Source organism: Ailuropoda melanoleuca, chromosome 12 (assembly GCF_002007445.2).
Source record: "Ailuropoda melanoleuca isolate Jingjing chromosome 12, ASM200744v2, whole genome shotgun sequence".
In the NCBI taxonomy this organism is placed as follows: Eukaryota; Metazoa; Chordata; class Mammalia; order Carnivora; family Ursidae; genus Ailuropoda; species Ailuropoda melanoleuca.
Window position 1 is genome coordinate 27,384,494 of NC_048229.1, and position 20,619 is coordinate 27,405,112.

Here is a 20,619-nt window from a genome sequence, read left to right on the forward strand (position 1 = left end):
TCCCCCTCCCCCCACCCCGGGGGCCTTTCTGGTTCCGTGTACAACACTGTGCTACCTCGCCCCCTCTCCTCTAATAAGGGGGGAGGGCGAGTTTCTGGTGACCTTACCCCCAAATCTGTCCAAGGGGGCGGACGGACCCTTGAAAGAGGCCAGAGTTGGGGGGTCTGAGATGGGAAGGGGGACTTCAATGAGGGGGAGTGCCAGAAAATGGAAGACTTCGAGGTTTGGGGGGTTTCGACCCCCGCTACTGCCTCTCCCTCCCCCGACGGGGCCTCGAGGGGGAAGAGGCGGGCACAGGTGTGGAAATGGCACGGAGGAATTCCCTCCACCCTAGGGTCTCCATCCCTGTCGTGCGGCGTGCGTGGCTAGATGCACCTAGAGGCTTTGGATGAGCGGGTAGAAAGGAGGAAGGGAGACAGAGCTGGAAGAAGAGGAAGAAAAAGAAGCCATGGGCAACTGAGAAAGCAAGGAGATCCTTCCGAAGGCGCCCCCTTAAAAGGCAGGTGACCTTCAGGAGGCCGAGAAGAGCCCAGCCGATGAGGAAGAACGAGGGCTCCGAGGGGAGCAGAGAACCGGGAGGGGGGACACCAGGTTAAGCACGCCCCGGGCTCCTGCTCCCCACCCTACCTCGCAGCTGCGGGCGCAGCAAGAAGACCGCCCGCTGCACCCGCGGGCCCGGAAGGTCCGGAGATGAGATTGGGCGGGGAAAGACAGAAGTCGGGGCCGGGGCGAGAAGAGGACGGTTGGCATTCCTGGCGGCTGCCGAACCCGCTCTCCTGCCCAGCGCCCCTGCGGCGAGGCGGCCGGCTGTGGGGCTAGGGGTGGGTGGGCGCCTACCCCGCGAGCCACGGGCGCGCAGCGCGCGCAGCAGGGAAACCCGCGGCCCGGAAATGGGAGGGGAGGGGCGGGGCCAGAGGAAAGGGGCGGGCCCCAGGGGAGAAGGGGCGGGGCCGTCTACGAGCGGATCGGACCGAGGAGGTCGTGAGGCCCCGAAGGGGGAGGAGCCCTTGGAAAGTAGGAGGGGCTAGGACGGAGGGGCGCGCCCACCGGGAAGAGGGCGGGGCTAAAGCGTGCGGAGCTTCCTCCCGAGGGAGGGAGCGGAGCTGTGGGGCCCAGAGACCTCCGAGAAGGAGGAATAGGAGTAAGAAGAGGAGGAGGAGGGAGCGCCGAGGGGCGGGCCTCAGCAGGGCGAGGTGGAGATGTGCAGGTGGTCCGGGTACTTGATGGCGGGAGGGTAGTTCTGCGTCATCTGGATGGAGACGTCGCTGGAGATGTCGGAGGGGCTGCGGCCGCGGCGCCAAGCCTCGGGCTGCAGAAACTGGCCCGAGTAGTCGGAGCAGTCGCTGAGACGCGGACGGTAGAAGGCCGGGTGCGGACGGTACATCTCCTCCTCCGCGTAGCGCTTGGTGAACAAGTACACGGACATCACGCCAGCCCCCTGTGGCAACGCATGGTCAGGGTCCCAGAGGCTGGCCCTGAGCTCCCAAGGACCCCAAGACTCCAGACCTCCCAGCCCTTCCTCACTCAGACCCAGGAGCCCAGGCCTCCAGCCCCTCCCCCCACCAGGACCCCACAAGCTGGGAGCTGCCAGGCTTCTCCTTCAGGACCAGGGGTGAGGCCCTCAGCCACCTCCCTTTTAAATCCAGAGTCTACACCCCCAGTTTCCTCTTCCTCCTGGACCCAGGAAAGAGGCCCCCCCCAGACCCCTCTCCATCACGTCTGGGCCCCACAGACATCACCTCTTTGAGTAGGAAGGAGGAAGCAGCGAAGGCAAAAGACCACCCGTAGCGATAGTGGAAATACTGCTCAGAGCTGCTGGGCCTGTTCATGACCTCGTCATTGATGCTGGAAATGTAGAGAACCAAGCCCACCACCAAGGAGAGGCCTGGGGAGCAGAGGGTGGCTTTGGTCCCTTAGCAGTGGATCCTTCTCCCCGGCCCCAGGCCCTCCCCCATCTCACTGCCATCCCCTCCCCTTTCCTCCCTGCTCTGTCCTGAACTAAATTCCATTTTTTGAAGCCCCTTGTGTGCTGGGCCTAGGCTGGCTGCAGGGATCCCAGAGATGAATGAACTTCCTCTTTCCCCCCTCCCCTAATCTCTCTTCCAGGTCCAGGAGTTCACAGCGCAATTGGGGAAGGCAAATATGGACATTGGTCAATAGTCACGTACACGGTGGTACAAGCAGTAAGGGAAGTAGCACAGAGTTCTGTGAGTCCAGAGGAGGCACCAACCCACCTAGGGGAGGGGCAGGGGAAGTCAAGGAAAGCTTCCTGGAAGAAGGGCCTTTGTCCTAGTCCTAAAGGATGAGGCCCCGGGAGAAGAGTACACAGTTATACTGTGTACTGGGAACAGCAGGGCCAAAAGGCTGGAGAGGAAGCACCAAACTGATCCATCCGTATAGCCAAAACAGGGGCCACAGCCACAAAATACGAGGCCAGAGAAAGGGGCAGAGACATGGCCATGATGGGCCTCAAATACCAAGCTGAGGAGCTTGGCATCAATGCTAAGGGCACTAGGGAGCCATGGAAGAAGGTCTGGAGCAGAGGAAGGACAGGGTCAGATCAGAGTGTTAGAAGAACCCTTGGGGGATAGTTGATTCTGGGAAGAGACTGGAGGGAGAGACTAGTTGTGACATTCCAGGGGGGAAGAGGATGAGGCCAGAGTTGACACTGTGAATAATAATAGCAACAACATCAATAATAATATTAACAAAACAATAGCAGCTACTTACATAGGTCTTGCCCTGTGCCAGGCACTGCTCTCAGTGTTGTATATGTATTAACTTATTCAAACCTTCCAACGGTCCTTCCAGAAAAGTGTCATTTTTATCAACACTGACAGTTGAGGGAACAGAGGCACATGGAGAAGGTGAGAGGAGGTGTCTGGTTCAAGAAGTCTTAACGGTCAAATATCACTTCCTCAAGCCGAACCTCTTTTAAACAACAGCCGAGCAACATGTGGCTTAAGGAGGTCATAAGGTCTCCTGCCCTAAATCACTCCAAGTCAGCGCATCAGCATCTTCCCCCAGAATCCTACAAATAAACATTTGTGTGCCCAACACACCCAGAATAAATCTAAATTCCTTCCATTGCTTCCAACAGAGGTCCGCCGATGACGGCCCATGGGCTCCATCCAGCCCACCTCCTGTTTTTGTATGACCTACTAGCTAAGAATGGCTTTTACACGATTAAATTGTTGAAAAAAAAATCAAAAGAAGAATGATATTTTGTGGCATGTAGAAAGTACATGAATTTCATTTGGCAGTTCCTCAAAGTGGTAAAGATAGAATTACCACATGACCCAGTGATTCCACTGCTAGGTGTCTCTACCCAAGAGAATGGGAAACATATGTTCGCACAAAAACTTCGCATGAATGTTTGCAGCAGCATTCTTCATAATAGCCGAAAAGTGGAAACAACCCAAGTGTCTATCAACTAAATGAATAAACAAAATGTGGTCTAGCCCTATAAAGGAATATTATTCAGCCAAAAAAAGGAATGAAGCCCTGATTTATACTGCCACATGGATGAACTTGGAAAATAAGCTAAAAGAAAGAAGGCAGATGCGTACTGTATGGTCCCATTTATATGCCATGTCGAAAATAGGCAAATCCATAGAGAGAGAAAGTGGATTCGTGGTTGCCAAGGAGCGGGGTGGAGGGGAGATTCCCACTGGCTGTCTTTAAAGGGTATGAGGTTTTTTGCTGGGGTGATGAAAATGTTGTGAAACCAGGTAACGGGGATCGTCGCACAACCTTGCAAATATACTAAAACCACTGAATTATGTGAACTTTGTATTTTGTGAATTGTAATATCTCGGTTTAGAAAGTATACGGATTCCTCATGTCAGGGTCTATAAATAAAACGTTACTGGCACCCAGCCACACCCCTTTGCTTCCGTGTAGCCTACGCCTGCAGTGGCAAGGTTAAACAGTTGTGGAGAAACTGTACAGCCAGTAAAGCTGAAAACGTTCATTATCCAGCCTTTTACAGAAAAACTTCCTTGACCTCTGGGCTGCAATGTGTTATGTGGTCTGAGCCCCACCAGCCTCATCCCTGGTCTGTTTCTCCTTGGTCCTTCTACTTAGATCACATGACTTCCTCACCCTTCTTGAACACATCAAGCTTATTTCTGCCTCAGGGCCTTTGCTCTTGCTGTTACCTCCAAAAGAAATACTCTTCCTTTAGATTTCTCCACGTCTCTCTTTCACTTCATTTACATCTCTCCTCCCTTGTCACCTCTTTAGAAAGGCCTTCTTTGAGCTCCTTGTTTAAAAAGAAAAACGTGGGGACACCTGGGTGGCTCAGTCAGTTAAATGGCCAACTCTTGATTTTGGCTCAGGTCATGATCTCAGGATCTTAGGATCAAGCCCTGTGTAGGGCTCCATGCTCAGCAGGGAGTCCGCTTGAGGATTCTCTCTCTCTCTCCCACTCTCTCTCCCTCTGCCCCTCCCCTTGCTCCCTTCCCCCCACCCCTACTTGCTCTCTCAAATAAATAAATACATCTTTTCAAAAACTGCTCCTCTACTTAGAATAAAAAAATGCTGATGGAAACTGTGAACAGATGCCATTCCTCATCCATCAGGTCATCAAAAGTTAAAAAGTGGGACGCCTGGGTGGCTCAGTCATTGAGCGTCTGCCTTCAGCTCAGGTCATGATCCCAGGGTCCTGGGATCGAGCCCCACATCAGGCTCCCTGCTCCGCTGGGAGCCTGCTTCTTCCTCTCCCACTCCCCCTGCTTGTGTTCCCTCTCTCCCTGGCTGTCTCTCTCTCTGTCAAATAAATAAAATCTTGGGGCGCCTGGGTGGCACAGCGGTTAAGCGCCTGCCTTCGGCTCAGGGCGTGATCCTGGTGTTCTGGGATCGAGCCCCACATCAGGCTCCTCCACTATGAGCCTGCTTGTTCCTCTTCCACTCCACCTGCTTGTGTTCCCTCTCTCGCTGGCTGTCTCTATCTCTGTCGAATAAATAAATAAAATCTTTTAAATAAATAAATAAATAAAATCTTTAAAAAAAAAAAAGTTAAAAAGCTGCACAACATACGCTTTTGGTGAGGCCGGGGAAACAGAAGCTCTTATGTGTTGCTGGTGGGACTGCAGAACAGCCCAGCCCCAGCGGAGGGGAATCTGGCCACGTCTAACAAAACCACACGTGTATCTGTCTTTTAACTCGGCAATGGCACTCGTAAGAATTTACCCTGAAGCTATCTGTCCATCCATACAAAAGCACACAGACGCATGTTAATTCACCTCATTACCCGGAACTGAAAATACTGGAAATGACCTATGTGAATGTACACAGAGGATTAGTGGGATAGACCGTAAAGCATCACGGAGCAGAGTACCGTGCCACTGTGAAATGAGAATGAGGAAGGTCTCTGTGAACTGGAGTGGAGTTCAATGAGAGTTCCAGACTCTATCACTCAGTTAAAAAAAAAAAGTAACGCACAAAAGAGTACACAGGATGCTAGCTTTCAAGCAAAAAAATAAATAAAATACATATGTACATCTGCCTATTTTTGCAAAAAGAGACACCGTAAGGAAAACAAACAAAGGAGGCTGACTATCTGCAGGAGGTAAGTGAGAACAGGAAGGAAGCGACACTCCTCTCAGTACATATTTTTGCATGATTTGGACCTTTGAAAGAATGCTAATATTTTATATATTCAAAAGCTAAAATCAACAAGGATGGGGAAAGAACCGAAAGTTGGATACAAACAAAAATAAATGAAGCTAACTTTATATCAAATGAAAGATACAACCACAGGAGGGGCTGAAAGCCGTATTCTAAGTAACTTTCCAATACAGTACTTTGATTATATATTTCACTCCAAAGACAAAAGATCTGCAAAGAAATCCTGAACCTTACTTAGTACATTTCTGGGGGAGTGGCTTAGAGATAGCAGCCTGTAAGCAGTGTAGGGCTGAGCACATTTGCAAATATAGTGATATTTAGGAGCTGGACTCTGGTTCCGAAAAAGGAAAGGCACAGATCGGAATGGGGTAAGATGAAGAAGACCTGGGCTGTCACCAAACATCCTGTTCTACAAGCATAGAATTCCGCAGTTTGTGTCCTGAGACATTCTAGAGATGGTGTGACGTCCCAGCAGCAATGAGCTCACCTAGCAGCAAGGTTTGGTCTCCAATATCATCCCCCACTAAATAAGAAGCCAACACTTCCAGAAGAAATAGCTCATTTGAAGCCTCGGGGAGAGGCAGGAAAAGTGTACTTATGCCACAAAGGAAGGAAAAACTCAAAAAACAATGAGGACACATCAGAAGAGGATGCAGGGACTGGTTTGAAGGGGGTTCCTGATGATCCAACTAGGGACAATTTGAACAGCAAAATGAGTAACAGAAGTAATGGCATATATTGGGGCATCTGGGAGGCTCAGTCAGGTAGGCGGCTGAGTCTTGATTTCGGCTCAGGTCATGATCTCAGGGTCCTGGGATCCAGCCCCGCATCGCATCGCATGGGGGCTCTCTGCTCAGCAGGGAGCCTGCTTCTCCCTCTCCCTCTGCTGCTCCCCCGGCTCATGCTGTCTCCCTCTGCCAAATAAATAAATAAAATCTTCAAAAATAAATAAGTAAAATAAAATAAACATAATAAAAGAAAAGAGAAAATTCTTCTTTTCAGTGGTATACACATAGATGGGAACAGCAGATTTAAAAACCCCACTTTGCAGCCCTAGGAGTAATATTAGGACTCCGGCCAGCATCATCAGTGGCCATTCAATCACTGCCCGACACAACCTCCCCCTGGAATATCTAGTAATTATAAAGAGATTTTTTTTAAAAACTTCCTTTATCGGAAAGGAACCTAACATACCATCTCAAGCAGGTGACCAAAACTAACATCACCAACAGCGGGGCGGGCAGACAGCGTTACCCCCTGATGCGAGCCTGCCACTACTCCACTTACGTAGGGTTCCTGCTGAAAATGTGTAACCTGAATCCACTCCTAAGAAAACCGTGGGCATCCTGCTAGACGCCCGGCTGCTCTCTTCAAAAAAAAGTCAACATGAAAGATATTTCTTTTTTTAAAAGGCACAGGAACTATACAAAAGATAAAAGGCGACAAAAGAGACAGGACAAGGACATACAAAGCATGATCCTAGATTGCATACTGAATTGGGGGGGGAATGACTATAAAAGACAATATTGGGGCAATCGGTGAAATTTGAATACGGACAGTGCTTTAGCTGGAATTCTGTATAAATGCTAAACTTCCTGAATTTGATTGTTGTGCTGTGGCTAGAAAAGGGAATGCACCTGTTTTTTAGGAGATACTTGCTGAAATATTTAGAGGTGAAGCGTTTGCAACTTATGTTCAAATGGTTCATATATTTACGTTTATAAATATCTCAGATACAAAAATAAAGAAAGAAAGATCTCAGATAAAATAGAGAGAGAGAGAGAGAGAGAGAAAGCAAATGTGGCAAAATGTTAAAATTTGGTCCAGATGAGGGGTATATGAGAGCTCACTATATTATTTTTGCAACTTTTCTGTAGGTTTAAACCCCCCCCCCCAAATTTCAACAAAATAGGGGAGGATTTTATCTTCCCAAGGTACCAAAGTACCACCCTGCAAACCACTTATTAACTGGAAAGAGGAAAATGTACCTTTTCAGTGGTCAGCCCTGATGATCACTGCCTTTATCAAGGGTTCAAACTTTGTCCCTCTCCCCGCGAGCAACCTGACAGTATTCGCCACCGAAGGGATGGGAGATAAGGAACAGGCACCAGGTCTGCACCTGCGTGCCAAACCTGTTTAACCCGAATCTAATAAGGCCTCTAGTCTAGACAGAACTTCCAGGTTACAGAGAACACGAGGAAACAGGAGCAAATCAAATGATGCCATGGGAAGACAGTCAAATCAATCTAGGCTGTGGGGCATTCTGCATGATACCCTGGTCTGCGGTCTCCAAAAGGACAGTGACGTGGGCCAAGCTGGTGACACTCGAATCAGTGATCATCCTTAACATCTCAAGGAGAGATGACCCGGCGTTATGTCTCTGGATGCAATGTGGTAGGATGTAAACAGCACCCCCTATCTATGAAGTATTTTTTGCCAAAGAACAACAACAACAACAACAAAACACAAAAAACCACAACCAAAAAACAAAACCCCACAAATCTGGACCAGATCAACAACAGTTTAATAGGAAAACACTGGGATGAATGAGGACCTTGAACCACAACACAAGAGCACAGTGAGAAAACCCAGGGCTGTGGGCATTCTACAAGACAAATGACCAGATTTCCTCAACAGATAAATGGCAAGGAAAACATAGGAGAGAGACTATTACAAATTAAAAGGGGCTTCTGAGATCTATCAGCTAAATGCACAAGTGGAATCTGAATCCTGATTCGCGACAAACTAACAGTAAAAAAGCATTTATTTATGGGACAAGCGGGGAGGTTGAACACTGACTAGACATTAAATGATATTAAGTAGCTATTCCTAATTGTTTGGGCACGATGGCTATGTTAAATAACAAAGTACTTATTTCTCAGGGATACACTGAAATATTTGTGCATAACATGATTTAATGGCTGAGTCCGCCTTAAAATAATGTGCTGAAATGCAGAAGGGAGATACGGCAGTACGACTAAAAAAAGATTCGCCATATGTTGATAACTACTGAAATGGAGGGAAGGATACATGGGATTTCATTTATTTATACTATTCCTTCTATATTTTTATAATGGAATTCATTTTAGAAGTCAGTAGTGTAAAAAAAAAATAGTGGGGGAACTAGTCTAGAGTAAAAGAGACATGAACTAAATGCTGTGTGTGAACCAAGACCGAGTCCCAGTTTTGGGGGAAAAGCTATAAAAGGCATTCTTGAAACAACGGGGCAGTCTGCAAATGGGGTCAATTATACTATGGAATTACTGCAAAGTTTCTTGGTGTGAGAATGGTGTTGGAGGAGGAGAATGTCCTTCCTCTTCAGAGACTCACACTGCAGCGCTTACAGATGACCTATCGTGACACCTAGGACTTACTCTGAAATGGTAAAGGCCCAAAAAAGTGCCTGGGGAGAGAGAGAGAGAGAATATGGCAAAAACATCAGCCAAATGCAGGATGTGGGGGGGGGGTTATTACAGTGCTCATTGCACTCCTCTATCAATGTCGAAGTTTTCATTAGAAAATGGGAGTGATTGGGGCGCCTGAGTGGCACAGCGGTTAAGTGTCTGCCTTCAGCTCAGGGCGTGATCCCGGCGTTATGGGATCGAGCCCCACATCAGGCTCCTCTGCTGGGAGCCTGCTTCTTCCTCTCCCACTCCCCCTGCTTGTGTTCCCTCTCTCACTGGCTGTCTCTATCTCTGTCAAATAAATAAAATCTTTAAATAAAAAAAAAAGAAAAGAAAAGAAAATGGGAGTGATTGAGGGGCGCCTGGGGGGCTCCGATGGTTGAGGGTGTGCCTCCAGCTTAGGTCGTGATCTCCAGGTCCTGGGATGGAGCCCCAGGTTGGGCTCCTGGCTCAGCGGGGAGTCTGCTTCTGCCTCTGCCCTCTGCCTCTCACCCATTTGTGCTCTCTCTCTCTGTGTCCATCTCTTGCAAATGAATAAATAAAATCTTTGTAAAAAATTGGAGTGATTGAGATAAAATAACGCCCCCGCCCAGCACTCTCCCCACCAGGATCCTTGGGACTAGCCTACCTTGTTTCCTCTGGCACCCCTACCATCTAACACAAGATCCAGCACGTAGTAAACACCAGTTGAATGGATAAGTGTACTTGCCAAGCAACTGGAGCTTCTAGAAAAGCTCATGATTTGCTTCCCCTCTTTGAACCCACGCTAAATCCCACCATTCCTCCGTGTCCTCTAAGAATTAAACCTTTCCTTGCTCTGACCTTCCAAAGCACTTTCAATTTCTAGTATTCCATAATTTTGATATTCAAGAAGAGAGGGCCCGTAAAGTGTTATATGGTGCAAAAGCATCTGAGATAGGTCTAGAAGATGAGCAGGTTTAAAGAAAAGAGATAGCAGAGGAATCCCACCATTCACACTCACTTGGGTACCCTAGTCCCATGCAGGGGAGTCATCCTGATTTTACTCTCCCTCACCCAGCAAAGATGCTCAGTCCTCAGGTCAAGTTCATTTTGCTTCCTGCATCTCTCACAAATCACACCCCCTTCTTGCAACCACAAGTCCTCTGACCCAGTTAAGGCTTATTGTCTATGCTTTACCATTACCCCTAAATCGCTTATCTCCTGCTTTAGATCCTGGTTCTTTCTTTCTTTCTTTTTTTCTTTCTTTCTTTCTTTTCTTTCTTTCTTTCTTTCTTTCTTTTTTTTTTTAAAGATTTTTTTTATTTATCTGACAGAGACAGAAACAGCGAGAGAGGGAACACAAGCAAGGGGAGCGGGAGAGGGAGAAGCAGGCTCCCTGCTGAGCAGGGAGCCCAATGACAGACTCGATCCCAGGACCCTGGGATCATGACCTGAGCCGAAGGCAGACACTTAACGACTGAGCCACCCAGGCGCCCCAGATCCTGGTTCTTTCTAAGACCCACACGAACTCTATCCTTCTCTCATCAAAACTCTTCCTTGGGGGGCACCTGGGTGGCTCAGTCTGTTAGGCATCCACCTATGGCTCAGGTCATGATCCCAGGGTCCTGGGACTGAGCCCCATATCAGGCTCCCTGCTCAGTGGGGAGTCTGGTTCTCACTCTCTCTCTGCTGCTCCCCCTGCTTGTGCTCTCTTGCTCTCTCTCTCTGTCAAAGAAAAGAAAAGAAAAAAGAAAAGAATTCTTCCTTGGCTCCCTACTGTCCAGAGGAGAAGGTTTTCATTCTTCAGCCTGACCATGCCAGACTATGGTCTGATTCCTGCTAACCACCCAACCTCACCCTAAGTTCCATGTTTCACATCATGGTTCTAAGTAACAAACATTCTCTGTAAGGCGAGTCGGGAGCAAGGGTTGATAAGGAAACAGACATTTCCAAAGAGAAAGAATCTTTCGCTGTTCTTTTTTGCTTTTGTTTTTTGTAATTGAAAATCACGTGAAAACAATTGCAAACGGTAAGTTATTCTTGTCATTCTTTCTACTTCCTGGACATTTTATAGTGGCTCTGGTTCTATAAAAATAATCTTCTTTCCCCCCTTTTCTCCTTTCCTCTTTTTCTCCCTCCTTTTCCCCTTCCTTTCTCTTTAATCCGACTCCCACTCCCTCTCCCCCCTCACCCCACCTCTGTTTCAGGATTGCACAGGAGGCAAGAATCACCTACACTGCAGGCTGAATAGAAACAACCTGGCTTTAGAACAATAGGGTTTCAGGACCATGGAGGGCTGCACACGCATCTACCTGCCTTCCAGGCTTTCTAGGGCATTAACACATGCTGCGACTTCCACCTCCATACAAGGTGCTATTCTTTCTTCACTTGGAAAATTCTGCCTCACCCTTTCAGCTTCATCTATTCAGATGTCACCTCCTCTTGGAAGCCCTCCCAGGTCATTCCCCCTCCCCACCACCCTACTGTGCCAAGTTAATGCATCCTCCCCTTTCCCAGAATGCCCTAGTGGTCCTTATCATTCCTCTCTTATGCAAATATTTCAATGTGTACTTTGTACCAGCAACCCATCTAGGCTCTGCGGACACAAATGATAGCATGATTATAAAGGTCCACATATTTTGGAGTTTACATTCTAGTAGGAGAGGGAAAACGCATAAGGTGACAATAGCTATGAATCAAACAGAAAGCATGCAAAGTGATGGCATAGTGGGGGCAAGGCAACATTACATACTGTTGTCAGAGAAAGAAACTCTGAAGAGAGAAAGTTCAAGCCCTTTGAATATCAGGAGGAAGAGACTTCCAAGCACGGAGGGCTCATGAGTGTAAAGTCTTCATGTGGGGCTGAGATGAACATTTTCAAGGAATAGAAGGGCGCTAGTGTGGCTGAGGTTGTAAGCAATGGAGAGAGTGTTAGTGGGTTAGGAAATGAGGTCAGAGATCTGAGCATTAGCTAAATCCACGAAAACCTTGTAAGCCAGCATGGAGAGTTTGGAAGGACTCTACGTGCGATGGGAATCCACTGAGCACGGAAGGGGCCGAAGCCGGTGTGTGGTTTTGATGGACAGGTAATTGGGGCCGTTTTGTAACTGACTGGATGTGAGCTCTCCAGGATTCGGCCGCATCTTCAGTGCTCAGTGCAGGGCCTGGCAGTCTAGGGTGTGTGTGTAAATGCTTGATGAGCAAATGAATGAGCACATGCATAGAACACGTTGAAGGTCAGGGGTCAGTATGAGCTTTGCATGGGAAGCATGCTTATGACCTGGAAAAAGAGAGTCAATGTCATTTCAGCCTCCTCCCGGCTTCTCTCACCAACCATATCCAGCCAGTCATCTGGTTCCATTGATTCCTCTGTTGATATCTTTCTCTGTCAAAGCCACCACTTGCTTTTATCTTTCCATCCCCAGCCCCAGCTCAAGCCCCAGCTGCTCTTGCCGAGACCACTGCATAAGCTTCCTCCTTAGTTTGCATATTTCCCATCGCTTTCCTGCTAGTCTATCCCTGAAGCGTGCTTAACACCCAGGGGTGACCCTGTCCCTCCTCTGCCCTGACGCTCCCACCGCTTTCTCCAGAATTGAATGCCAATGCCACTATCTACCAGCCCTTAGGCAACTCCTGTCTCTCCAAGTCCTGGGAACATGAACTAGTTGGATTAGATGATTCTGTTTCCAGATATAAGATGCTGGTACTATCATCCTTCCCTCTCCTTTTAAATCTCCTTCATTTTTATGATTTTTTTTAAAGTAGGCCCCACGCCCAGCATGGAGCCCAATGGCGGGGCTTGAACTCATGACCCTGAGATCAAGACCTGAGCTGAAATCAAGAGTTGGATGCTCAACTGACTGAGCTACCCAGGCGCCCCCATTTTTATGATTTTTTTTAAAAACTTTTAATTTTTTTTATTACCCTATTTTTTAAAGTAATCTCTATGCCCAATATGGGGGTCGAACTCGTGACCCTGAGATCAAGAGTGGCACGCTCTACCGACTGAGCCAGCCAAGTGCCCCGTTTTTGGTGGTTATTAATTATAGAGGGCGGTATAATGCCACGGTGAAGGCCTGGGTGGGAATCCTGCTTCCGCTACGGAGCATCTGAACCTCTGGGTGCCTCCGTTTCCTCAGCGGCAGAATGACAATAACAAGGACATCTGCCTTACGAGGTCAAGGAAAAGAAATCACTTGATTTGCACAAAGCACTTAGGGCTTCCCCCAACCACGGCACTCGATCAAGTGCCATTGCTGTCATTACTACTATGGACGTGCATATGTTCGTGTTTACCGGGCACTGGGTCGGCCCTTCACATCTATGACGGAGACCCGGGGTCTCAGCAAACGACTACATGTCCCTGCACCTGTTTTTGCATGGTTTTCGAACTAAGCATGGTTTTCACATTTATAAAAGGTGCTGGGGGTTGGGGTGGGGGACAAAACGAAAGAAGAAGAATATTTCATGGCTCATGAAAATTACACGGAATTCAAATTGTGGGGTCCACTGCGACACAGCCAGGCCCACCACTTCCCCTCTGCTTGCTTTGCCACGACCATCCTATGGCTCACAAAACCTGAAATATTTACTATTCGGCCCTACACAGGTTTGCCAACCCTTGACCAGGATTTGTCCTCTCGACAACTCCACAAAGGAGGGCTCCTTTCCCCCTTCTTTTCTCTGTAATCCGACTCCCACTCCCTCTCCCCCCTCACCCCACCTCTGTTTCAGGATTGCACAGCAGGCAAGAATCACCCACATTCTAGGCCAAATAGAAACAACCCGGCCTTAGAACAATAGGGTTTCAGGAACACGGAAAGCCCATGCAGTTAAGGTGGAGAATTCACACCCAGGTCTTCCTAGGGTCACAGCAGCACGGACTGTCACCCACTACATCCCACAACCTTGAAAGCGCACGACGGACTCCTTGAAGTGGGGTGCACAGGATGTAGTCTATGACAGGAACTCGAGGAAGGGCTTTAGGAAGTGGGGTTCAATCCCCCTAAATTACTCTATTGTTACATCAGAGGCCTGACCTCCAGCCCTGACAGCACCATTGATCGTCAGCCTGACCCTGGGAAGTCAGGTCCTGGGGCATTGCAGGAGCGTGAGTGTGGGTTTGGGGATGAGAACACCTTCTGTGCCAACCGTCCCTCTGCCGCTGGGCTACGTTGCCCCTTCTGTGAACGGCAAACAATGGGAACTCCCTTCTAGTGTTTTGGGTGGATTGAATTAGAGTCTCCATGCTTCCTACCCTTGTCCCACTTTCTCTCTCTCTAGGCCACTATTTTTCCATATGAAAAATGATGAGACCTTTCTGCTCTGACACTCTGGGATGGTGATATTGTACATGTCTTATTTTAGCTCCGTGTCTGGCTCCACACGCCGCGATTCAAGTTTACAGGGAGGTCGCACCCTGGTTTCTCGGGAAAAAGTCTCATCAGGTTAGGTGGGAGGCATGGGGGAGGTTTAGCTGGGTGAGGAGCGGGACGAGACTGGGGATAGGCAACGATCCGTCTTCAACTCTTGGCCAACACTAAACAGGAATCCCAGTGCAGGCCCCAGGGGACAGAACGGAAATGAGCCATAAGTGGGGTTTGTTCATAAAATATCAACTGAATGAAAAGGACCCGAACGGAGTTTGATGAAATGATGCTGAATTAATTCGAATGGAGTCAGAATGGACTGGGCTGAGTTGGCCCGGATGGGTGAGTTAAATGCGTTAGGGCTGAGTTGACCTGGCCTGACCTGAGCCCAGAGGGACTGAATTGGACCAGACAGTGTTGACATTGGGGGTAGGTGACTCCCGAGCAAGAACCCTGCTCCGGAGCTCAGGACACTCAGTCCCCCAGCTCCAGCTCAAGCTGGTATCTTGGGCAACTCCCTGCACGACTGTGGGCCTTGGTGCCCCCGTTTTATCAAGTGAGTGCTAATAATAACTCCATGGCAGAGATGTTATGGGAAGGGTGTGAGATCCCTCATGCACAAGAGCCTCGTATCTCGAAAGAAAAAATAACAAAGACAAATACTGAAATGTAGCTAATGGCATGCAAGGTGGCACATCCAGGGTGAGGTGTACGGACACCCACAACTCCCACTGAAATGCATAAAGAGATCATAATACGGTGGACGGACAGATGGACAGATCCAGGACAAAGCCAGTCTCGTCACAGGGTAAGGGTTGACTCTAAGTGGTGGGTACATGGGTGCTCGCTCCAAAATTCTTTCCACTTTTCTGTTTGAAAAATTCTCAAATAAAATGTTGCACAGGAAATAAAGCGCTTTGAAATATGTTAACTGCTAAAATATCAGGAGGGGTGAAAAAACTCAGCCTGTGGAGGTGAAGGGCAAGTGTCTGGTCCCAGCTCCGCGTCTCCCTGGCTGCACAGACCTGAGCAAATGACTTCAGCTGTCTGAGCGTCTGTTTCCGTATCCGCACAACGCGGCTGTTAATGGCGGTTCCCTCCCGTGGTATCAGAACAGAGCCCCGAACCTGATCAGCACCTGATACACACGCGCTATGATTGGGGCCTCCCCACACGCTGTGAAATGGGTGCTGCGATCTCCATTTCACAGAGAAGGAAAGTGGGGCTCAGAGAGGTTGTGCAACCCCTCCAGGATCACGCAGCAAGGAAGCGGCTTTCTCAGTGAAGGAGGGACCACAGGTTCCTGGAACTGAAAACAGTCCCCAGGCCCTAAGTCCCTTCCTTGGGCTCACCCGACAGGATGAAGAAGATGCCAGAAACGAAGGCCAGAATGGTCCTCTGTGGGCGGATGTGGCCGATGTTACTGATGACGAAGGCCGTGAACACTAGGAAGAGACTGACCATGGGGAACGGGGTGGCCGTGCGCACCGTCTCTGAGGGAAGGGGACAGGGAGAGACAGGGGTGAGGGGTGACGTGGGGGGGGTGACACCTCCCCATTCCCCTGGCCTCTCCTCTTCCACCACCCCACCGCTCTAGGTGGCTCCTCCCCTTTCTGATACTTACATTGCTGACCCCACCCCTTCACCCAGGCCACACCCCTTTAGTTTGACCGCACCTGTTCCTGTGGGCTCCACCCACCCAGGCCCCGCCCCATCAATCTGGCTCCTCCTCTTCACCCAACCACCGCCTTCTTTCAAGCCTCCACTCCTTACCCTCCACCCCACCCCTTTCCTGCTGCTGCCCTTCTTCCCAGGACTCGCCCCCACCCCTTGTCTAGGCCCCCTGCTTCTCCTCACTCAGAATATTCTCCGTGTTTTCCGTCACCAAGTTGATCTCCGGTTCAAGGAAATACTCCGAGGCCACACAGCGACCCTTCTCCCGGCCTGGGGATAAGATACGAAGGCAAAGCTGGATGAGAGGCTCCTGAGCTCTGGAGGGGCAGTGAGGGGCAGGTGGCACAGTGCGGAGACTCTGGGATGGGTATGTGAGGCTTAATCTGGGGGTGACTGTCTATACTGTTCTTAGGGGGGCCACAGAAGGGGGTGCACAGGAGGTCTGGGAGCTCCTCCTTCGAGCTTCTCTGGAGACCCAGGGACGGAGGACAAGGCTGGAACCCTGGGTCCTGATGAGGAGGGGCTGTGGGCCAGAACTCCTGAATCCCTAAAGAAGATGGGGGGGGGGGCGCCTGGGTGGCTCAGTGTTGAGTGTCTGCCTTCAGCTCAGGTCATGGTCCCAGGGTTCTGGGATCGAGCCCCGCATTGGGCTCCCCGCTCGGTGGGAAGCCTGTTTCTCCCTCTCCCACTCCCCCTGCTTGTGTTCCTTCTCTTGCTGTCTCTCTCTCTGTGTCAAATAAATAAATAAAATCTTAAAAAAAAAAAAAAAAAGATGGGGGCTGGGATTCCGAGGAGGAGGGTCTCTGTGGTCGCTGGGGGGTGTGGATTTTTTTATTCTGCCCATTCAGCCCTGGAACTGTGCAGGGGACAAGCTCTGCTTCTTAACTATTGCTTCTAGGCAGTAAATCCCCAGGGATTAGAGATTTGGCCTGGGGGCTCTTAGATCCAGGAAATTAAGGGCTGGAAACGGGGTCTCCAGGTGGAAATGCGCCTCCCCAGGAGAGAAACAGGATCCATTTCTGGGTTTCTGGAACCCCAGGGATGGAAGGGCGGATAAGGACCCTGGGTCCCAGGCAAGGCGGACGCGTGGGGTCTGTACCTGCGAAGAAGCAGACTCGCCAGAGGCCGGCGTGCAGGGCCATCTTGACCTCCGTGGTCTGGTTCTGCGGCAGCACCGTGCCCTCCTCCATGTACAGCCAGTAGTCAGTGCTGACCGCGATGCCCACCAGCAGCAGGCCGCACGCGCCGAACACGCTGCTCAGCAGGGTCAGGGCGCGGCTGCTGCAGTGACCCATCCTCAGCGGCGGGGGGCGCCCTGCGGGGCCTGAGACACGGGAAGCCGCGGCCTTGGAGATCCCCGATTGGACTAACTAGAGTCCCCAGCCCCGCGCAGCCACCTGGGACACGGATCCCAAGCCAGAGGCACCATTTCTTGCGCCGAAATGTCTCAAATCTGACCTCTGTGCCCTAACCCGTGACCCCATTTCTGGATTTGAACCGGCGACGCCAACTGTTGACCGTCAGCCCCGGGCACTGGTCTTCCCAGACTTGACACTTCTGTTCTGGCTCTGGATACTGATGAGAGACGCCACAGCAGACCCCTGCCCCAGGAGAGATTTCCAACCATAACCCTCAGCCCGGATCCAGAGATTGAATCTTAGCTCCAAGCGTGTGTCTGGACCTGGGGCCCAAATATCGTAACTCTGACTAGAAACTCACCTTCCACATTCTCAATGCCAGAACCAGGCCGTCCAACCCTAACCTTATGCCCTGACCGGAGACCTTAACCCTACACACCGGCCCTCACCAGAATCACTAACCTTGAGCCTGGGCTCAGAAACTATTGCACTGACGGGGCATCTCACACTGGCACCAGGCAAATTCCCCCAAGCCTGACTCCTAGCACCCTGACCTCTTTCTTTTGGACTCTGCTAAAAATTTTACCAGAAATCTCCCAAGTAGGTCACTAACCAGAACCCTAACTAAGGGTCCTACTAACCAAGGACCCACTAACCAAGACCTGAGCAGAGAGGTCTATAAACCTAAGTTTAAGCCTTTGGACTCTTATCTTGATCTTTAATACCCAATTCTAACACCAGGACCGTGACCCATGACCTTTTAACTTGGATCCTGTGCCTTGACCTCAATTTGGTACCCCAATCTGAGATCACCGCTCACAACTCAGATTTAAGATTCCAGAACCCTAATTCCCCCCATCCCAGATCCAGGCAGGCTCCTGAACCTGGGATGCTGGGACTCCGTCTCAGACTGCTGGATCCCAGAACACTGGGACCCCAAGACTGGAGCCTGAATTTTGGCTAGAGACTCCCGAATGTCAAAACCATGATCTGGGATCCCCTTCCCCTCCAACTCAGCACCCTAACCAGAGTACCCTAGACCATCCTCGAAACTAGGGATCAGTGCTCTGAACCCTAAAACCCCAAATCAGAAAGCCCAGGAGCCCCATCCCCCTCATGCACCATCACAAGATCCCCAAATTCCCTACCAGAGATTCTGGGCTCCAGCTTCCATGCTAGGACTCCCAATTACAGACCCTCTTCCACAGCTAGCCTGGAACCCGGACCACTCCAACACCAGGCCCTCAAAATAAGAGATCCCCAGTTCATAGCTGTCGCCTTCCAGATTCCAGTCAGGGATCTAGAGATTCTAACTAAGGCACTCCTAATCTCTTATCTACCACCCTTGCCCCCCAACTTTCCCCTAAACTACACAATCCTATGATTTGGGGTACTCAACTTGGGATCCCCATCCTATCTCAGCCGAAGACCTCTACATCCCTGAATAGCAGCGATCCCCATCATCTTTTTAAACTATTAAGTTTAAGACCCCCTAAATACTCCCCAACAATGTAGCCAAGACTTGAGACCCAGCTTTCTCTAATCGGAATTCTCGGAGCCTTGAAACTCTGCCCCATGCCAGCAAGGATCTGGGAGCCAGACAACTTTCACCGCCCCCCTCATCTCATCATCCAGAGCCCCCATCCCACCAGGCCCCACACCCAGCCTCCTGGAGGAGTCACGGATCCGAGTCCGGCAGAGCTCGGACCAGCTTTTCCTCCCATCCCCCGTCCCAAGGTTTGACCGCCAGCTGCCTGCTCCGGTTCCAGCCCGCTCAGCTCGGAAACAAGCATCAAAAACCCAGTCACCCGGATTGCCTGAGTCCCGGGTAGCTGACCTCAGCTCCCCCCACCCCCCAAGGCTCCCTGGACTCCCATCTGGGACCTTGCCCATTGACACCTTTCTCGCTTCCCCTTTGAAACCCCCTCCTTCTTCGCTCCGATTTCGCCTCACACCAAATGGCCCGCCCAGATCTCATTCTCCTCCAGCCCTTCCTCCTTTGGGACCCTCCCCCAGGCCTGGAGCCACCTTCTTATCCTTTATCTATTGCCGCCTCTCCTGGATTCAGGCATTCGGATCCCAGGGGTCCCATTCTCCAAGCCCCAAGTCCAAACTCCGTCTCCCTCCAATCTCTTCAGGAAGGCATTCCCCGTTTCTGGGGACCCCATTCTCAGACACGTCCTGCTCTTACCGGGCCCGGGCCCTCCCCCTTCCTCCAGGACCGCCTCCCTCCATGACCTGGCCTGCACCCTCCTCAGGGCCCACTGTCATTAAGCCTCGGACATTAAGTGTATAGTTGCCCCACTCCAGGACCCTAGGACCCCGTCCTCCCGGATTCCCTAGGCCCAATGTCCCCCACCCCCCATTGCCTCCCGAACTCGGGCGTCCTAACTGCCAGAATCCCACACCCCGGGGCCACTCGGGCCCCTTTCAGTCCCAACCCCCGGCTCCCGGCCACCTTAAGGGGAGCCCCCACTCCTTCCAGGACCCTCCCCTCGCGCTCACCTCGCTCAGGGCTGGGCGCACGCTCCGGGCCGCGGGCCCCGCAGCCGCATGACCGGCCCCGCGGCTTCCCCCGGCCGCCGCCGNTTTTTTTTTTTTTTTTTTTTTTTTTTTTTTTTTTTTTTTTTTTTTTTTTTTTTTTTTTTTTTTTTTTTTTTTTTTTAGGGAGGGGGAGGCTGCCGGGAGGGAGGGAGATGGGCCTTGAGAATGGGGGAGGCAGGGAGGGAAGGAGAATAGAAACAGAGGCAGAGAGCCCGAGAGGGGCAGGGGCACACAGAGAGGCAGAGACACAGAGCCGAGAATCTGGAGTCCCACCGAAACCTCTAGGCTGAGAAATTCTGAGACTCGCAGGTCTGGGGACCGGGGGAAACACAGAGGTGGCCTAAAAGAGACAGAGCGAGAAAAAGAGAGGCAGAGATCAGGTCTAAGACCCCCGCTGCCCTCGGGCTCAGAGATTCTGGGGCTCTGGAAGTGAACAGGTCAGAGAGACGGAGAGACAGGGAGACGCTCACAGGCCCTGGGCTGAGAAATGCTGAGACCCAGACACCTTGAGCTAGGGAAAGAGACAGACAGAGAGACAGGAGGAGAGAGAGACCCTGAGAAGGAGAGAGAGCAGGGGCAATCCTGGGGCTCCCCTGATAAGGACTGGGGCTCTGGCCAGGCCTGGGGCGGAGCCTGGGGTCTGGGCGGCTGGAAGAGGCGGGAGGGGGCGTCCCGGGC

The 20,619-nt window shown here is 50.7% G+C and overlaps 1 protein-coding gene across 4 annotated transcripts; it reads right to left on the reverse strand.

Moving 5' to 3' along the window:
• Positions 1-9: 9 nt before the first annotated feature.
• On the reverse strand, positions 10-19,985 carry CACNG7 (calcium voltage-gated channel auxiliary subunit gamma 7). 4 transcript variants are annotated; one of them, XM_034638519.1, is made up of 6 exons: positions 19,903-19,985; positions 17,498-17,640; positions 17,139-17,363; positions 16,223-16,309; positions 15,718-15,858; positions 10-1,438 (listed from the first exon to the last, which is right to left on the reverse strand). In XM_034638519.1, exons 3-6 carry the CDS (start codon positions 17,332-17,334, stop codon positions 834-836), a joined length of 1,029 nt encoding a protein of 342 aa, XP_034494410.1. In that variant the 5' UTR covers positions 17,335-17,363; positions 17,498-17,640; positions 19,903-19,985; the 3' UTR covers positions 10-833. The 4 variants fall into 4 exon arrangements, with proteins under 4 accessions (XP_034494410.1, XP_034494411.1, XP_034494409.1 ...); XM_011235679.3 differs by lacking the exon at positions 17,498-17,640 and adding an exon at positions 1,740-1,885 and having other exon boundaries at positions 1,043-1,438; positions 19,903-19,979; XM_034638520.1 differs by lacking the exon at positions 17,498-17,640 and having other exon boundaries at positions 10-1,402; positions 19,903-19,979.
• Positions 19,986-20,619: the final 634 nt, after the last annotated feature.

What these genes read in the sequence shown, in the direction of transcription:
- CACNG7 (XM_034638519.1), bottom strand. Translation starts at nt 17,334, where the DNA reads ATGGGTCACTGCAGCAGCCGCGCCCTGACCCTGCTGAGCAGCGTGTTC. An exon ending in AAACACGGAGAATATTCTGA is followed by an intron (nt 15,859 to 16,222) that starts GTGAGGAGAAGC and finishes CCCTTCCCTCAG; the next exon opens with AGACGGTGCGCACGGCCACC. An exon ending in CATCTTCTTCATCCTGTCGG is followed by an intron (nt 1,439 to 15,717) that starts GTGAGCCCAAGG and finishes GCGTTGCCACAG; the next exon opens with GGGGCTGGCGTGATGTCCGT.